We start from the raw sequence: 13,371 nt of genomic DNA, 5'->3' as shown, positions 1-13,371 counted from the left end.
CTTCCTGAAGCGGCCGGCGTCCTTCCCCTTCCTGCTCTCCCTCTTCGTCCTCCTCACCTGGATCTCCCTCCACTTCCACCAACCCACCCCCTCCGCCTCCCTTCAGCGCCCCACTGTCACTGCAGCCCGCGAGGCCGGCCTCCCTGGTGAGCTCCCCCTTTTCCTCGCGAATTCTACGTTTTCAGTTATGCTCTCTATTGTTAGCTCGCTGCACTAAGTTGAATGTGGAAGGGATGATGTAGAATAAATAACACTGTGTCATCAATTGCAGAAATCAGGCTTGCCTAGTTCATATTTGTAGTAGATACTCCAATTCTTGTTCAGTTTGAAGTTTATAGTGAGAAGAACAAACTGATGTTCTGAACATGATACTGGTGGAAGTGCAGCATGAACAATGTTGTCACGCGTGGCTTTAACACCTTTCGGAGCCATTTGGTTTCCACCTTTCAAGATAATCTTTGTGATGTAAACTATTAAACTATTAATATGATGATTTTGTGATGTAAACTATTAAACCATGCATGAATGATTGTCATTTGGTAATTTGTTTGGAAGTTGATTGTGTTCTTGTTGTCATAAATTGTGAGATGTCAACTGATAGATTTAAAGGTTGGGGTCGAGGCAAAGACTAGAACCCTCAAATCCAATCCTTAAAGTAGTTTAAGGGTTGGGTTTGAGGGTTCTAGTATTTGCCCCTGTTTTTTAACCCTTAAAAGTGTCAAAAAGTGGCACTTCTCAACCCTTAAAAGTTAAAACTGCTTTAAGGATTTGAGGGTTTGAGGGTTCTACTAGTAATGCTCTTAGTTGTTCGACCTAAACTTCCCCCTGTGCTAGCTTGAACTTCCGCCAACATTGCCCAAATGGGGCTTGCGATATACCTTTGGGAAGCTATTGACTTGAGTATCATGACCCAAGATAAATTTTTGCCAAAATATAAGCGGTTTAAGAGCAGTTTTAAAAACCGTTTTTCTTCACACAGAAAACGTGAATCATATTTTAGATTGCATTTCTAAACTATTTATTGGAATGAGACAAATAATATGGTGTTGGAAAGCTGCTGCAAAACCGCTCCTTCCACATGTTGAAAGTTTTCTCTAATTTCCTATGGATAAAGAGTAATTTGGAAAATCATAAAATTTCGCAAACCGAACAGCCGAGTTCGTATTTTTGATGTAATTTCTAAACGGCTAATTCAATTGAGGCAAATGATATGGCGTTGGAAAGCTTACGAAAATGCTCTACTTTTTCATGTTAAAAGTTTTTTGTAATTTTGAATGGCTTAAAAGTAATTTAGAAAATAATACAAATACTACTGAGTTCGTATTTTCGAGCTAATATTTTAACCGTACGTCCGAATGTAACAAATGATATGTCGTTGGAAAGCTTGAGGAAATGTGAAACTTTTTCGTATATAGGATTTCTCCGAATTCCTTAAGGTTTTAAGTCAAATTTGAAAATGGCTAAAAACTTATTTTCGCCGTAATTTCTACAAACTTTATCGGATTGGGGCAAATAATATACTATTGAAAAGCTATAGAAAATGCGGAATTTTTCATGTTCATGGTTTTCTCTAATTCCTAGCCGTTTTCAAGTAATTTTGAAAATAGCGAGATCATTTGTTCTGCCTCTATCGTGAAACAGATTCTTCGAGAATGCACCGCATGAAGAACTTGAACTTTTCGGCATGTCTACTTGAACTTCACTCTATTTTCACGTGGTTTTTTGTACTCGTAGCTCTCCATCCACTGCTCGTGGCTCTCCATCCACTCATCGGAATTGAGCAAGTGATATACCGATGGAAAGCTGTTGTAAACACGCAACTTTTCCGTGTTGATCATTTTTTCGTACTCGTGACGATTTTAAAAGTTTATCATCTGAAATTCATTCAGCGTAGTAGTTGAACTTCCTGCTGTTTTCACGTTGAACTTATATGACGTATTTTTGTTTATAATTTTTCCATCCATTTGTTAGTGTTACACAAAATATATCCCTTTTGTACAAATCTCTATCACAATATTTTTTTAACTTTCTATTACCGAGGACTTGAACTTATAACAACAACAAATTTGGACCTTGCCTTTTAATTCATTTTTCTCATACTAAACTCACACCATGTAGTAGATGAACTTTTTCCATTTTTATAATTTGAATTTTTATTTCCTTTTTTTAAAATTAAATTGCTCCCAAATAATAACTGAACTTCTTTGTGGATTGAGATAATTATTTTCAAGCGGAAAAAAGACAATTTCTTTTTTGTGCTTTTGAACATGGAAATACAAGGTGAACCTCTCTCGCAAGAATTTTTTAACTTCCCGGGACAGTGCACTTGAACTTCTTTCAACAAACCTTTTAAGCTTTTATTTTTTTATACTTTTATTCTCACCTGAAATGCATTCCTTGTAGTATTGAACTTCTCATTGTTTTCACCTTGAACTTCTGTCACATTCTTGTGTATACGTAAACTTACACGCAATTGAAGGTCCGGCGTCATTTTTTGCCATCTGAAAACAAAAAAAAGTCCAATTTTTTTATTACAATTGAACTCCTTTTTTAGTATAATTATAACTTCTCAGTTTAACAACGGAAATGAAATGCTCTCTTATTCTAATCTTTTATAAACTTCGAACTTCTCTGTTATTTTAATTTGAACTTCTTACTTTTATTCTGTTGGAAAAATTATGGTTTTTAAATAAGCATCAAACATTTTTAAAAATAATAATTGAACTTCGAACTTTTATTTTTCTCCGAACAAAAAGAATTTTATTTTTTCGTATACATGGAACTACTACGTTACTTTAATTTGAACTTCTTGTTTTTATTTCTTTGCTAACAAGGAAAATCTGAGTTTGTTTTAAATATTGAACTGCTCTATTTTTGTAATTTGGACTTCTTAGTTTTGTAATAAACATCGAAGCGCTCCGTTATTTAAATTTGAACTTTTAGTTTTTTATAGAAACAAGGGACAAATTATTTTTACAAACTTTTGGATATTTGACCTTCTTAGGTTTTTAAGAAACATTGAACATCTCCGTAATTTAAATTTGAACCACTAGTTTTTTCTAGAAATGGGGAAATATCATTTTTTATATAATTTTTGAACCGATCTGCTTTTTATATTTGAACTTCTTGGTTTATTTCTAGTAAAGGGGAAAATCCTAGTTTTATAATAAACAATCGAAATACTCCGCTATTGTAATTTGAAGTTCTATTTTTTAAATAAGTTTACATATTTCGCCCGTGTGTTCAACTCTCTTTTTTTGGACCCACAAGGTGTGTTGTTTTAGAAAACGGTTTTTTGAACTATCAACGATAGAAACTATGAACTTCTCACCACAGAACATATTTAGTAAACCCCCCCCCACACACACACACGCACACAGCACACGCAACTGAAGTATATCTTTTTTAAAATTTGCGAATTCCTACAACTGGCACACACACTGAACCTTCACGAGGATAAGGCTGAACTTCCTCATTTTTACAACACACACCAGAACAGGAGCACATAGACACAACCCTGGGCACATTGTGCTTGAGAATTTCCATCCTGGGCACATGGTGCTTGAGAAGGACACTTTAGAGGCGAGGAGAAATTTTCCAACCCGTGTCCCTCTAGCCCCAAGTTTATCCTTTTTGCAAATTACGTGTTCTTTTTACCACTCGTTACTTACTAGTTTTATCTCAAAAAGTAGCTGGTCAATTATGCACATGTTTGCGAATTCACATACATGCCGATTAGAGCAACAACAAAATTACACAAAAAATACTACTTTTCACTATGAAAAAAGGTCCATTTTTACATGCTTGTCTTCACATGTACTTACAGAAAAACAACTCTAAAAAAGCTCCATTTTCTCACGGCAGTAGCACAATAGCAGCTCTTACATGCATACAAGAACAGTTTGTAGGCAAACTTTGGTACCCTGTTGAACACAATGTAAGTGAAGCAAAAAATTCACCTAAAAACTAAGACAAAATGCACCGTACAAGTGCAGAATAAACAGTTAAGAAGAGACTAGTCCCCCTTGGCAACATGGGCGGAGTTGCATGGCCCGAGGTGGCGAAGTTGAACGGCCAATGCGCTGCTCACCTCTTCTCTTCGTGGTGAGTGATTTTTAAACTCCTTCGATAGTCGTACATGAACTTCTCATGAACCAATATGTTCATAACATTAAAAACATCTTGCATGCACCAATAAACAAAATGGAGAACAAAATTCCGATGCATATATATCTCTAGGAGGTCAACTTGTACATATATTATTGAACTGGCAAAATTACTGTCTGCGAACCGCCTCACATTTAAATCAAGTCTGATGCTCATACAAAAAGAAAAAATGAATAATTTAGTCTGTGAAGCAGACCATTAAACAGAGCAAATCAGTAAGCTGCTTCTTTTTACCCCACTAGGAGTTCTCTAGCTAAAACCAAAAAGGATCTTATCCTTCTGAGCAACGAACATGCAATCTCCAACTCACCATTTTTCTTTTCGTTTTCTTCCTTGTGCACCCAAATCCCAAGATCTACTGCTGCTAGGAACTTCGTGTGTACAATAAAATCAAAACCAAACATCGGCAGTTTGGCCTTGAGAACGGATTTGGGTGCAGTGCACTGAAAAATGCAGCAGTGTCGCCGGACTGTTAATTATGTTGCATTATTAGTACAACACCAACCTACTGACGGGATCCATTTATTCAGAGTAGTAAGTATACAGGAATAGAAAATACATGCTCTCTCTCACGGTTAGACAAACAACAACAAGAGATAGCCAACAGCACAGCCGGACTCTAGGAGGGTGACGAGCATGTACACCACCGCACTCCAACTGCTCGACCTCAGCAAGAAAGAACACGCAGCATGCAGCAGTGCCGCCGGACTCCAGCACCTTGACCTCACTTCAGCATGGTCACCACGACAACTCTGCAGCGTCCCGCATGGCACCGAGCTGATCTTTTGAATGCCACCTAGAAGTGCAAAAATTTGAAGTGTTGACCATAAAAATTTAGAGTAATTTGAATAGCAGGAACATTATAGCCATGTTGTGTCCACTGATTGAGGACTATAGGAGGAGAAGGTGTCATAGATGCAGCAGGCAGTTCAAGTAGTACCGAGAGCATGCAGCGTCAAGCCACCAAACTGAACCTGGCCTTGTTTTGCAGAACGAATGAGAGAGCTCAACAGTGTCTCACATGGTGCTTCAGTCGAGGGAGAAGTTCAAAGCGGCCTCCACGAGAAGTTCAACATGGCAACGGGCGAAGCAGTTGGGGGTCGAGAGGAGGCTGGTGGTTGGCCACGGCGGTGCACTGCCAGGCGTTCCATCGATGGTGGCGCGTGGCAGGGCTGCAGATAGAGAAACCATGGAGGCGCTCGTGGCCGGGGCGAAGCAGGGAGCGCACATGGCACGAGGTCGTCACCGGGAGGAGGAGCTAGGAGAGGCCAGTGCAGCCTGGGTGGCAGGGGAGGCACGGCGGCGCACCAGAGGTAGGCGGCGCGGCGTGTTCGAGAAATGGCATACAACCATTGCGTGGTGGCGGCAGGCGATGACGGGATCGGATCCCGGGGCGGAGGCGGCACGACTGTTGGATACGGGGACGGGGGTGGCGCAACGGCCGGATCCGGGTGCGGTGGCGGCGCAGCTGCCGGATCCCGGGGAGGGAGCGGCGCGGCGACCGGTGGCAGCTGGTTCCCGAGGCAGGGGAGGGGAGGCGCAAGAGGAATCGAGGCAGAGGAGGTGCAGGACTGGGTGTTTTTTTTCTCCGCGGGTTCCGAGTTCGGGAGGGGCTCCGCGCTTACTTATACGGCTGATCGTGATCGGAATAACTATTATGATCCTCGGATCATAATAGTGCTAATATATATATATATATATATATATATATATATATATATATATATATATATATATATATATATATATATTGCTAATTTACAAGATTATAACGAACCGTGCACGCACAAAAGAGCTACACGTGCACCTAACGCTGGCCTAGCACGCAGAGCAGTCATCATCCATCAGCCTGTCGATCAAGAGCTCAGTGGGAGCGGAGGCCACCAAGTCGATGACCTACACACCTTGATTGATCGAGGCTGGGGCAGACTCGACATTGAGAATGGCCGGTGTTGCCTCGGGCGTAGCTCTCACCAAGGCTACAGCGACCGTTGGGTCTGCCCCAACGACTTCCTGCGAGACGACGTTGGCTCTCGCCAAGGTTGCTGTGACGGCCCCCAAGCAATGCCCCGGCGACGTCCGGCGCTGCGCCCTTCTCCATTTGGGACATAAGTCTGCGCCTCGTGCGGCAGCCACCACTGCCGCTATTGTCCTTGCGTCATCGAGGTCCCTCCTCCACCGCCCACACCATCTGCCGCACTCTGCATCGAGCCAGCAGTATCGCCCGCTTGCGATCCCTGTCTGCTTTTAGGACGACCCTGGCTAACCTGACGGCTTGCTCATACCGTGTTTCCTACTTCCTCTCGGGTTGCCAGCGCACGATCCCGTTGGGGAAGCTTTAGTTATTTGATCTTAGATTATGTTAATTATTTATACCTCCAGAGCTGGAATCATCTGGCTCTAGAGTTATAATTAATTAACCTAAACTATGATCTCCGGCGCCCATTCCCGTCGCGCAACTACATCCTGTAGTCGGCCGTTGAGGGTATGCCGGTACGTGTGGGTAACTAGCTAGCAAGTGGATCAATAGCGAGTCGCCGCCGGCGGCCATTGCTGTGGTTATTTATAGCTAGCAGCTGGCTAGGGAATTGGGGATTTTACAATTCACCCCTGTGGAGCGTGGGAAGCCTTCGCTGGAGCGCGGGAAGCCTTCACTGGAGCACGGGAAGACTAAGTGGAGCACACAACCCGACAACCATATGCGGTGTCACGTGTTACCACACACGTGTAGGAAATGTATCTGTAACTTACTAATCATCGTACATGAGTACTCGCAGACGCATCGTGTGCGATACTCCTAGCCACCGCAAGCAACTATTTTGCAGTTTTTAAAGTTTTTGGTACACACAGAATCGCACACAAATTAACTGTAGTAACCGTCTGTGTTATAATTTCTCATCGCAAACAGTTCATCCGAGTGGGCTGTTTGCCGCGTATCACACACATCTTGTTTACACGAATCGTTTGTGTTCTTTTGGCTCGTTGCAAACAATTCATCTACGTGAATTGTATGCCGCATATCACACATATCTTGTTAAGTTGAACCGCTTCTATTGTGTTCCCTAATTGAAAACAGTTCGTCCGAGTGAACCGTATGACATATATCACACACACCTTGATCTGGCTAACCATTTCAGTTGCATTTCTTAATAGCAAATAGTTCATCGGAGCGAACTGTATGCTGTATGTCACACACACCTTGATATGGTTGCCGTTTCTGTTGTTATGTCTCATCGCAAACAGTTCGTATGGATCAACCGTATGCCCCACATCGCACATGCAACTAAAATCTGAACCGTGTTTGATGTATCCTTCATCACAAATGGTTTGCATTTTTGACGATTTTTTTACATCACCGTTTGCGATTAATGCATCACACACAGTTTCATCGAAGGGTCTCTGATCGTAGTGTCGCGTTAGCGGCATCCTGCAGTAGTGAAACTCGTCGACGGTGCAGAGTAGCGGAAGCAATGACGAGTCGGTGTAGCCTAATGACCCCGTCGATTCCCACACCTAGGTTACACCTCCCAGCATGAGAATTATTCTCCAATATGAGAGTCGAAGTAGACGAGCCTTTCGAGGTATCCATGCATTCCGAAGTAGTAGTCCGATAGAGCTTCGACATCGAGGAAGAAGAATTGCGAGAAAACTAGAGAGAGAAAGCCCAATGACGCTTCTAGTCTAATTAGGAGTCTAATTCTCTTTGAGCATCTATAGTCGGGCGCCTCAAACCCGCCTCATACGCCCGGGTGGGCCGCCCGGTCACTGCCCGGCTACGGTTTTTTGACCCAGACGGGCCCCTCAAATGGCCCTCAAAAGCCGAGGTTGACCGGCAGCTCTCATATCCAGCCCAAATATGGGGCGGATATGAGGGCGCCTGGGCGCGCCCGGGAACGCCCCCCATGTCAGACCCGACCCATGCTGGCCCACCCGACCCTGCAAAAATTCCTCCCCATCATCTCGTCAGACCAAACCCTAGCCACTTCACTCCCCTCCCCTTCACTCCCCTCCGCCATCCAAACTCGTCTCCGGCTCCTTCCGGCCGTCTCCTTCCGGCCGTCTCCGGCATGGTGGGAAAAAGATTTGAGTCCTTCACCTCCAAATCTGTCGACCCCGAGCTCATCCCACGCGGTCCCGAGGAGGAGATGGCCGCCCAGGTTGCGCTCCGCCTCGCCCGGGAGGAGGCCTGCGTGCGGCTGCGCTCAGACTCCTTCCATCGGGAATCCATTGCGTCCACCCAATTGGCGCATGGATCTGGCACTAGGCCAGCCGTAGCTGCCTCGCCGGAGGCCGTGCGGTCCGCCTGGCGTCCGAACGCGCTGGCGGACGCGCAACCCCTCCTTTGGCGCGCCGATCATTGGGACGCACCATGGGCCTCGTCCAATGAGGCCATGGCCCGCAGTGCCCGCCGTGCACGGCACCGGGTGCGGGAGGCGGCGACAGCCCTCGCAGCGGTAGACGCCGGCGAGGTGGAGTCGCATTCTCTGGTCCCCCGTATGGCGCATCAGTCCGGGCGCCGCAACCGCATCGTGGTGGATGTCGGCGGCTCGTCCCCGGACAGATCCGTCATCGATCTGACGTCCACCGGCACCCAACAAGTTCCGGGCTCCGACGAGGAAGGTAGGGCATGGGAGACGGCGGCGCCTTGAGTCCTATGAGCCGGCTCGTGTGCCATGTCCTACTCTATCTTGCCGGTGCCCGAACCAACACTCTGAGGGGCGCAGCCAGCCGCCGGACATGACCATGGCAGAGCCAGGCGGGCGGGGAGCGGAGCCGGACGAAGCTCCGCTCAAAGATCGCTGTGTTGCATGTAATAATATGGATTTCAGATTTTTAATTCGAGGTATCCAGATATCGATTGCATTTTTTAAGGCGTAATCGGTCACTGTCCACAGACATTTGAGAGGTCGGATTTGCCAGGTCCAAGCGTAGTTGCTCTTAGACCAAGTAGACCGAGGGAGGGGTAGGTAGCGAACACCACTCCTTTGGCCCTCCGGAGCCTATACCAGCAAGTATCCAACGTGTCACATCTGCAATAGCAGCCAAAATCCACTCGGGAATATCAAGAAAAGGAGGGGGAGAGCCACTTGGAAAGGGCAAGCAATCACCCAAACGGGGGGGATACCAAAAGGCAGAAGCCGCTCACGCCCACGCCTTCTCCGCCCTCCCTCCTCCTTCCAATTTTTCGCATCTCAGCAAAGGACCACCTGCTGAAAGGCACATCCGCCGCAGAATTACATGGACTTTCCTTGCAGGAGATTCGATTCGGTTATGTAAGTTTGCAGCTTCCGTTTGGCCGTTTGACGCCACCCTTGCCGCGGTGTGCGTATCGCTTCTGCAGATCTCAGCTCAGTTCTTGGTTTCTTGCTTTGGTGCCCTGATTATACGTACTATATGTTGGATAAAAATGCGATAGCTCGTGGAGTTTCTGGAATGTACTAGGACCGGATCTTGACATCGCTCGTCTGTGATTTCAAGCAGGGCGTTGACCCTGTGGCTGTGGGAGGAACACAACCCGTTCGATGGTATTACAGACTCAAGCTGTGTGTTGGATTTCCGGATCTTTGTGTTCAGAGAGCTTTCCTTGGCCTGCCCCAACAGTTCAACCCCTATTTTGGTGTAATGCGCAGTGCAGGACACAAGACCTTCCTGACACTGCATTTTTCTCTAGTTGAATCCAGTTCAGATGAAAGTGTTTCTAATGTTAGCACTTTAGCTGTCACGTACAGGCCTAAGGGTAAAAATTACTCTGCCGGCTTATCAGGGACAAGTCAAAGTGGATGTCCATGAAGTTTAAAATTTGCCATGGCACCGCGTTCCTGTTGCCTCCGCCTCGTCCACAATCTTTCCCGTTGGGTTTTGAGGTGTGAGCTTGTTTCCATCAAGTTCTTCGTAAAACCACATTGGCCTTGACAATTTATGAGTGTGCCAGTACACCATCTAAATCCTCCCCTGCTTCTTTCAGTTGAACCCACTTCAGATGAAAGTGCTTCCAATAGTAGCACTAAAACTATCATCGTCTACAGGAAAAGTCAAAGCGGGTGTCCATGAGGTGCAAACTTTGAGTTTGTCACAATTCTCTTACGCAAGTTTGATCAAGTCAGTAAAATTGGTTCATTGCCACAGTTTAGGCATGCCCAAAGGTTTGTTGAGTTGTCAAGATTAGCTTAGGCAATCTCAGAAACTCACTTGTGACGTGTCTTGTTTTTCTCTGAGACAAGTTAGGCAAAAATGTTTGACAAACTTGATCACTCCAAGGCTGTGAACCGCACAAGCCTATGTCATTTGGATACAGTTCTACCCTGCTATATTTTCTTGATGAAAATGGTCTGAAAAGAATTGTTGCGTCGGTGAGCTGTGTACTTCCCGTTCGTTGTGAGAATTGCTCATCGCATTTATGTAATGAATAGCTAGTTCAATTGCATTCGATATATTTCTGAATTGCAAAATTTGTACAGAATCATCATCTCTGTAGTGCACTATCTAAAACTGCTGTTTGTTTCGAATACACTTTATTCTACATAACTAGATTAGATGCCACATGATTTTCCTGCCATTTTCTCATGTTTCTGTGCAGCTGCTTAATGTTTATGCTAATTACTCACATTTCGTTTATGCAGCTGCTTGATGTGATGATAGCTCTTAGATCATAGTTTACATTAGCCATTACAGCAAGGAGTCCTGAAATGCTGAAAAGCTCCATGTTTCTTCCTGCTGGTTCCTTGACCAAACAACTGTAGTATTATGAGGGGAGGTACTGAATCTGCTTATGCACTTACTTTGTGTGAGATGCCTGTCAGATATTGGTTGCAAAACACTTATCTTATTAAAAGCATGCTCGCTGATCTGTAAAAGACAAATATAATGAAGAGTGTTTATAAGTACATGTCACTTGGAGAAGTATTTATCTTAGTTTAACTAAATTCACTGTTTTGTGTTCCATAGGAAACTCAAATGAATATTGCAGTTGCCAGGTGTGCCTCGGCAAGTACACACTACTTGGCGATGAAGAAAATCCAAGATTGGCAATGTTCAAAAGACGCCTTCCCTTCTTTGGTTGTGGAATTGGATGGTGTTGGTGAGGCAGTCTACTCCTTCATTCTTTCATTTGGTTATTGTTTACTGTATTAAATTTTTTGCAGTTTTCTTTTAGGTTTCCTGTGCCCGTTAATTTGGTACATAGCAGCTCTTCTTTATTGCTGCAAGTACTACAACCGTGATCCTCGAGAACGGCCTGGGCTTGCCGCTTCTGCTCTTCTGGTTAGTTTTTATTCGTCATACACATGCGGAGCATATCATGTCCTGTTAGATTTAGTATATGGCATACAGAAGCAATAATTCTTTTTGCATGTTTATTAAGTTAGTCAATCATTCATCGGTGCACATTATCATAATTCATGGTTGAATTGCCTGCATGGCCTTCTTTACTTCCTTGTGATGTACGGGCATTTTAAATCTAATATACAAACTCATCAATGTGCTTCTCCAGTTTTTTCATTCTTTTTCTTGTACACTGTTAGCAAATGAGTTTTCATTCTTATGTTTCCTCTGCTTTGGTGTGTGCAGGCAATCATGTTTACAGCAGCGACTATCATTACCCTTTCTGTTTTACTGGTAATGTGTACACACAAACGGTTCTTGAATAGCTGTGGTAGCTGACTGAAGAATGTACAGTAGCTAGCTGCAAGATATTCGATGCATGTCCTTGAGGAATGAAGTACTTGACAGAAATACTCTTTAGGTTCCTTTGTTAATCAATTGCTTAAATCCACGGGAGAAATCGAAGGATTGCCCTTCGCGTGGTAGCATGTCAGCATGTCCGTCATTTGCTCGAGTGTAGATTACTGTACAATTTTGTGCTGGCAGATGAACCTGTTGCATAACATTTTTTGTACTGGCAACCAATTGGAGTTTATTCTTTCAGGCACAATCAGAAGATTACATGCGCGAGCTGAGTAATATATCAGCTACCACTGAAATAATTATGTTTTACTTATATCATGCTGTCTGTGTGAACTATGTATATAGTATTGCTGATTACTGAAATAGTGTTTTTATGTATTGCTGTCCGTGATATATAAAAATCAAACTATATACATGTAATGCATGCATACTGTATGTGTAGCCTTCATCATCAATTAGCCCTGTTTGATAGCAAAGTATTTTGACAATACTACAGTTTTTCTAGTTCTTTTTTCAAAAAGGGGGGACTCCCCGGCCTCTGCATTAGAATGATGCATACAACCACCTTTATAGAAAAGCAAGTAGGTTCAACAAAGTCTTACAATCTGAAACAAAGTAACGGCAAGCTCACAAAGAGCCACAGCGCCAAAAACAAAAAGCCAAGAGGCCAAAACCGGCTAGCATAAGAAAGATAGGAAAACTAATCACCTATCCTATTACATGATGTGGACATAGCTATCATAAAAACGTCTACAAATATTACATCACAAATTATTAACCAGGTACTTTCGTTCCTTTGGACATATTATTTAACTTACAGAAATATTATATTACACTCATGTTATGATTTACTTGTATTCAGAAAGAAAAGAATGAAAGAAGCCAGGGAACTATTGTGTTTTAAAACCAAATGAAGCAATTCTTGATGCATGCATGCGCTCCATCCTCCTTGCATGCATGCATGGCCACCGAAGCATCCACTCCATACCATCCATCAACGATGTCACGTGGAGTGCAAGAGGACCGAATCCACTGATCAGTATAAGCCACGTGGGCCATGGCACTTTGGGCTGCCCCTAGTCTCCTCACGCGCCAATTCTCAAGAAGGCCTGCGGCTTGGCCTGCCAACCGACCTGTAGACAATTTCCTTCGACCAGCAGTCCGGATGGAACACGTCGACGTACTCGTTCGGCGCCGACTCTTAATAAATAGACGTCATCTATTAGGGTTTAGACCCGGGTTTTGTTTAGAGAAGTTTAGCTATTGCTACTTTTATTTGTCTTCGCTCGTAGCAGTTAGTGCGACCGTCAAGACATCTATCGAAATCCCAATTTGTGAGATCAATTCATCTAGCATATCCGCAATTTCAGATTGCTTAGCTATTATTTTCTTGCATGTTCTTCGATTTGCTTGCAGGAAAAATCCTTCGTGGATAGGTCGATCGCGCCGTTGGCTCGGTCGATAACGCCGTGGAGTTGGTTCAGCGATTGCCGTGGATATCAGTCGTGTACGGTTCTCCCT

At 44.1% G+C, this 13,371-nt stretch overlaps 1 protein-coding gene across 1 annotated transcript; it reads left to right on the top strand.

Moving 5' to 3' along the window:
- Positions 1-9,255: 9,255 nt before the first annotated feature.
- On the top strand, positions 9,256-12,224 carry LOC119328814 (60S ribosomal protein L18a-like protein). The gene is made up of 5 exons (XM_037601805.1): positions 9,256-9,440; positions 10,788-10,921; positions 11,113-11,245; positions 11,310-11,427; positions 11,734-12,224. Exons 2-5 carry the CDS (start codon positions 10,912-10,914, stop codon positions 11,824-11,826), a joined length of 354 nt encoding a protein of 117 aa, XP_037457702.1. The 5' UTR covers positions 9,256-9,440; positions 10,788-10,911; the 3' UTR covers positions 11,827-12,224.
- Positions 12,225-13,371: the final 1,147 nt, after the last annotated feature.

Source organism: Triticum dicoccoides, chromosome 1B (genome assembly GCF_002162155.2).
Source record: "Triticum dicoccoides isolate Atlit2015 ecotype Zavitan chromosome 1B, WEW_v2.0, whole genome shotgun sequence".
Lineage (NCBI taxonomy): Eukaryota > Viridiplantae > Streptophyta > Magnoliopsida > Poales > Poaceae > Triticum > Triticum dicoccoides.
Note: the sequence above shows the minus strand (reverse complement) of the source record. Positions and strands in the feature narration are given on the sequence as shown.

Bases quoted from the DNA above. Each gene is read 5' to 3' on its own strand.
- LOC119328814 (XM_037601805.1), top strand. The intron at 11,246-11,309 runs GTGAGGCAGTCT...AATTTTTTGCAG, and splicing joins TGTGGAATTGGATGGTGTTG to TTTTCTTTTAGGTTTCCTGT. The intron at 11,428-11,733 runs GTTAGTTTTTAT...TGGTGTGTGCAG, and splicing joins TTGCCGCTTCTGCTCTTCTG to GCAATCATGTTTACAGCAGC.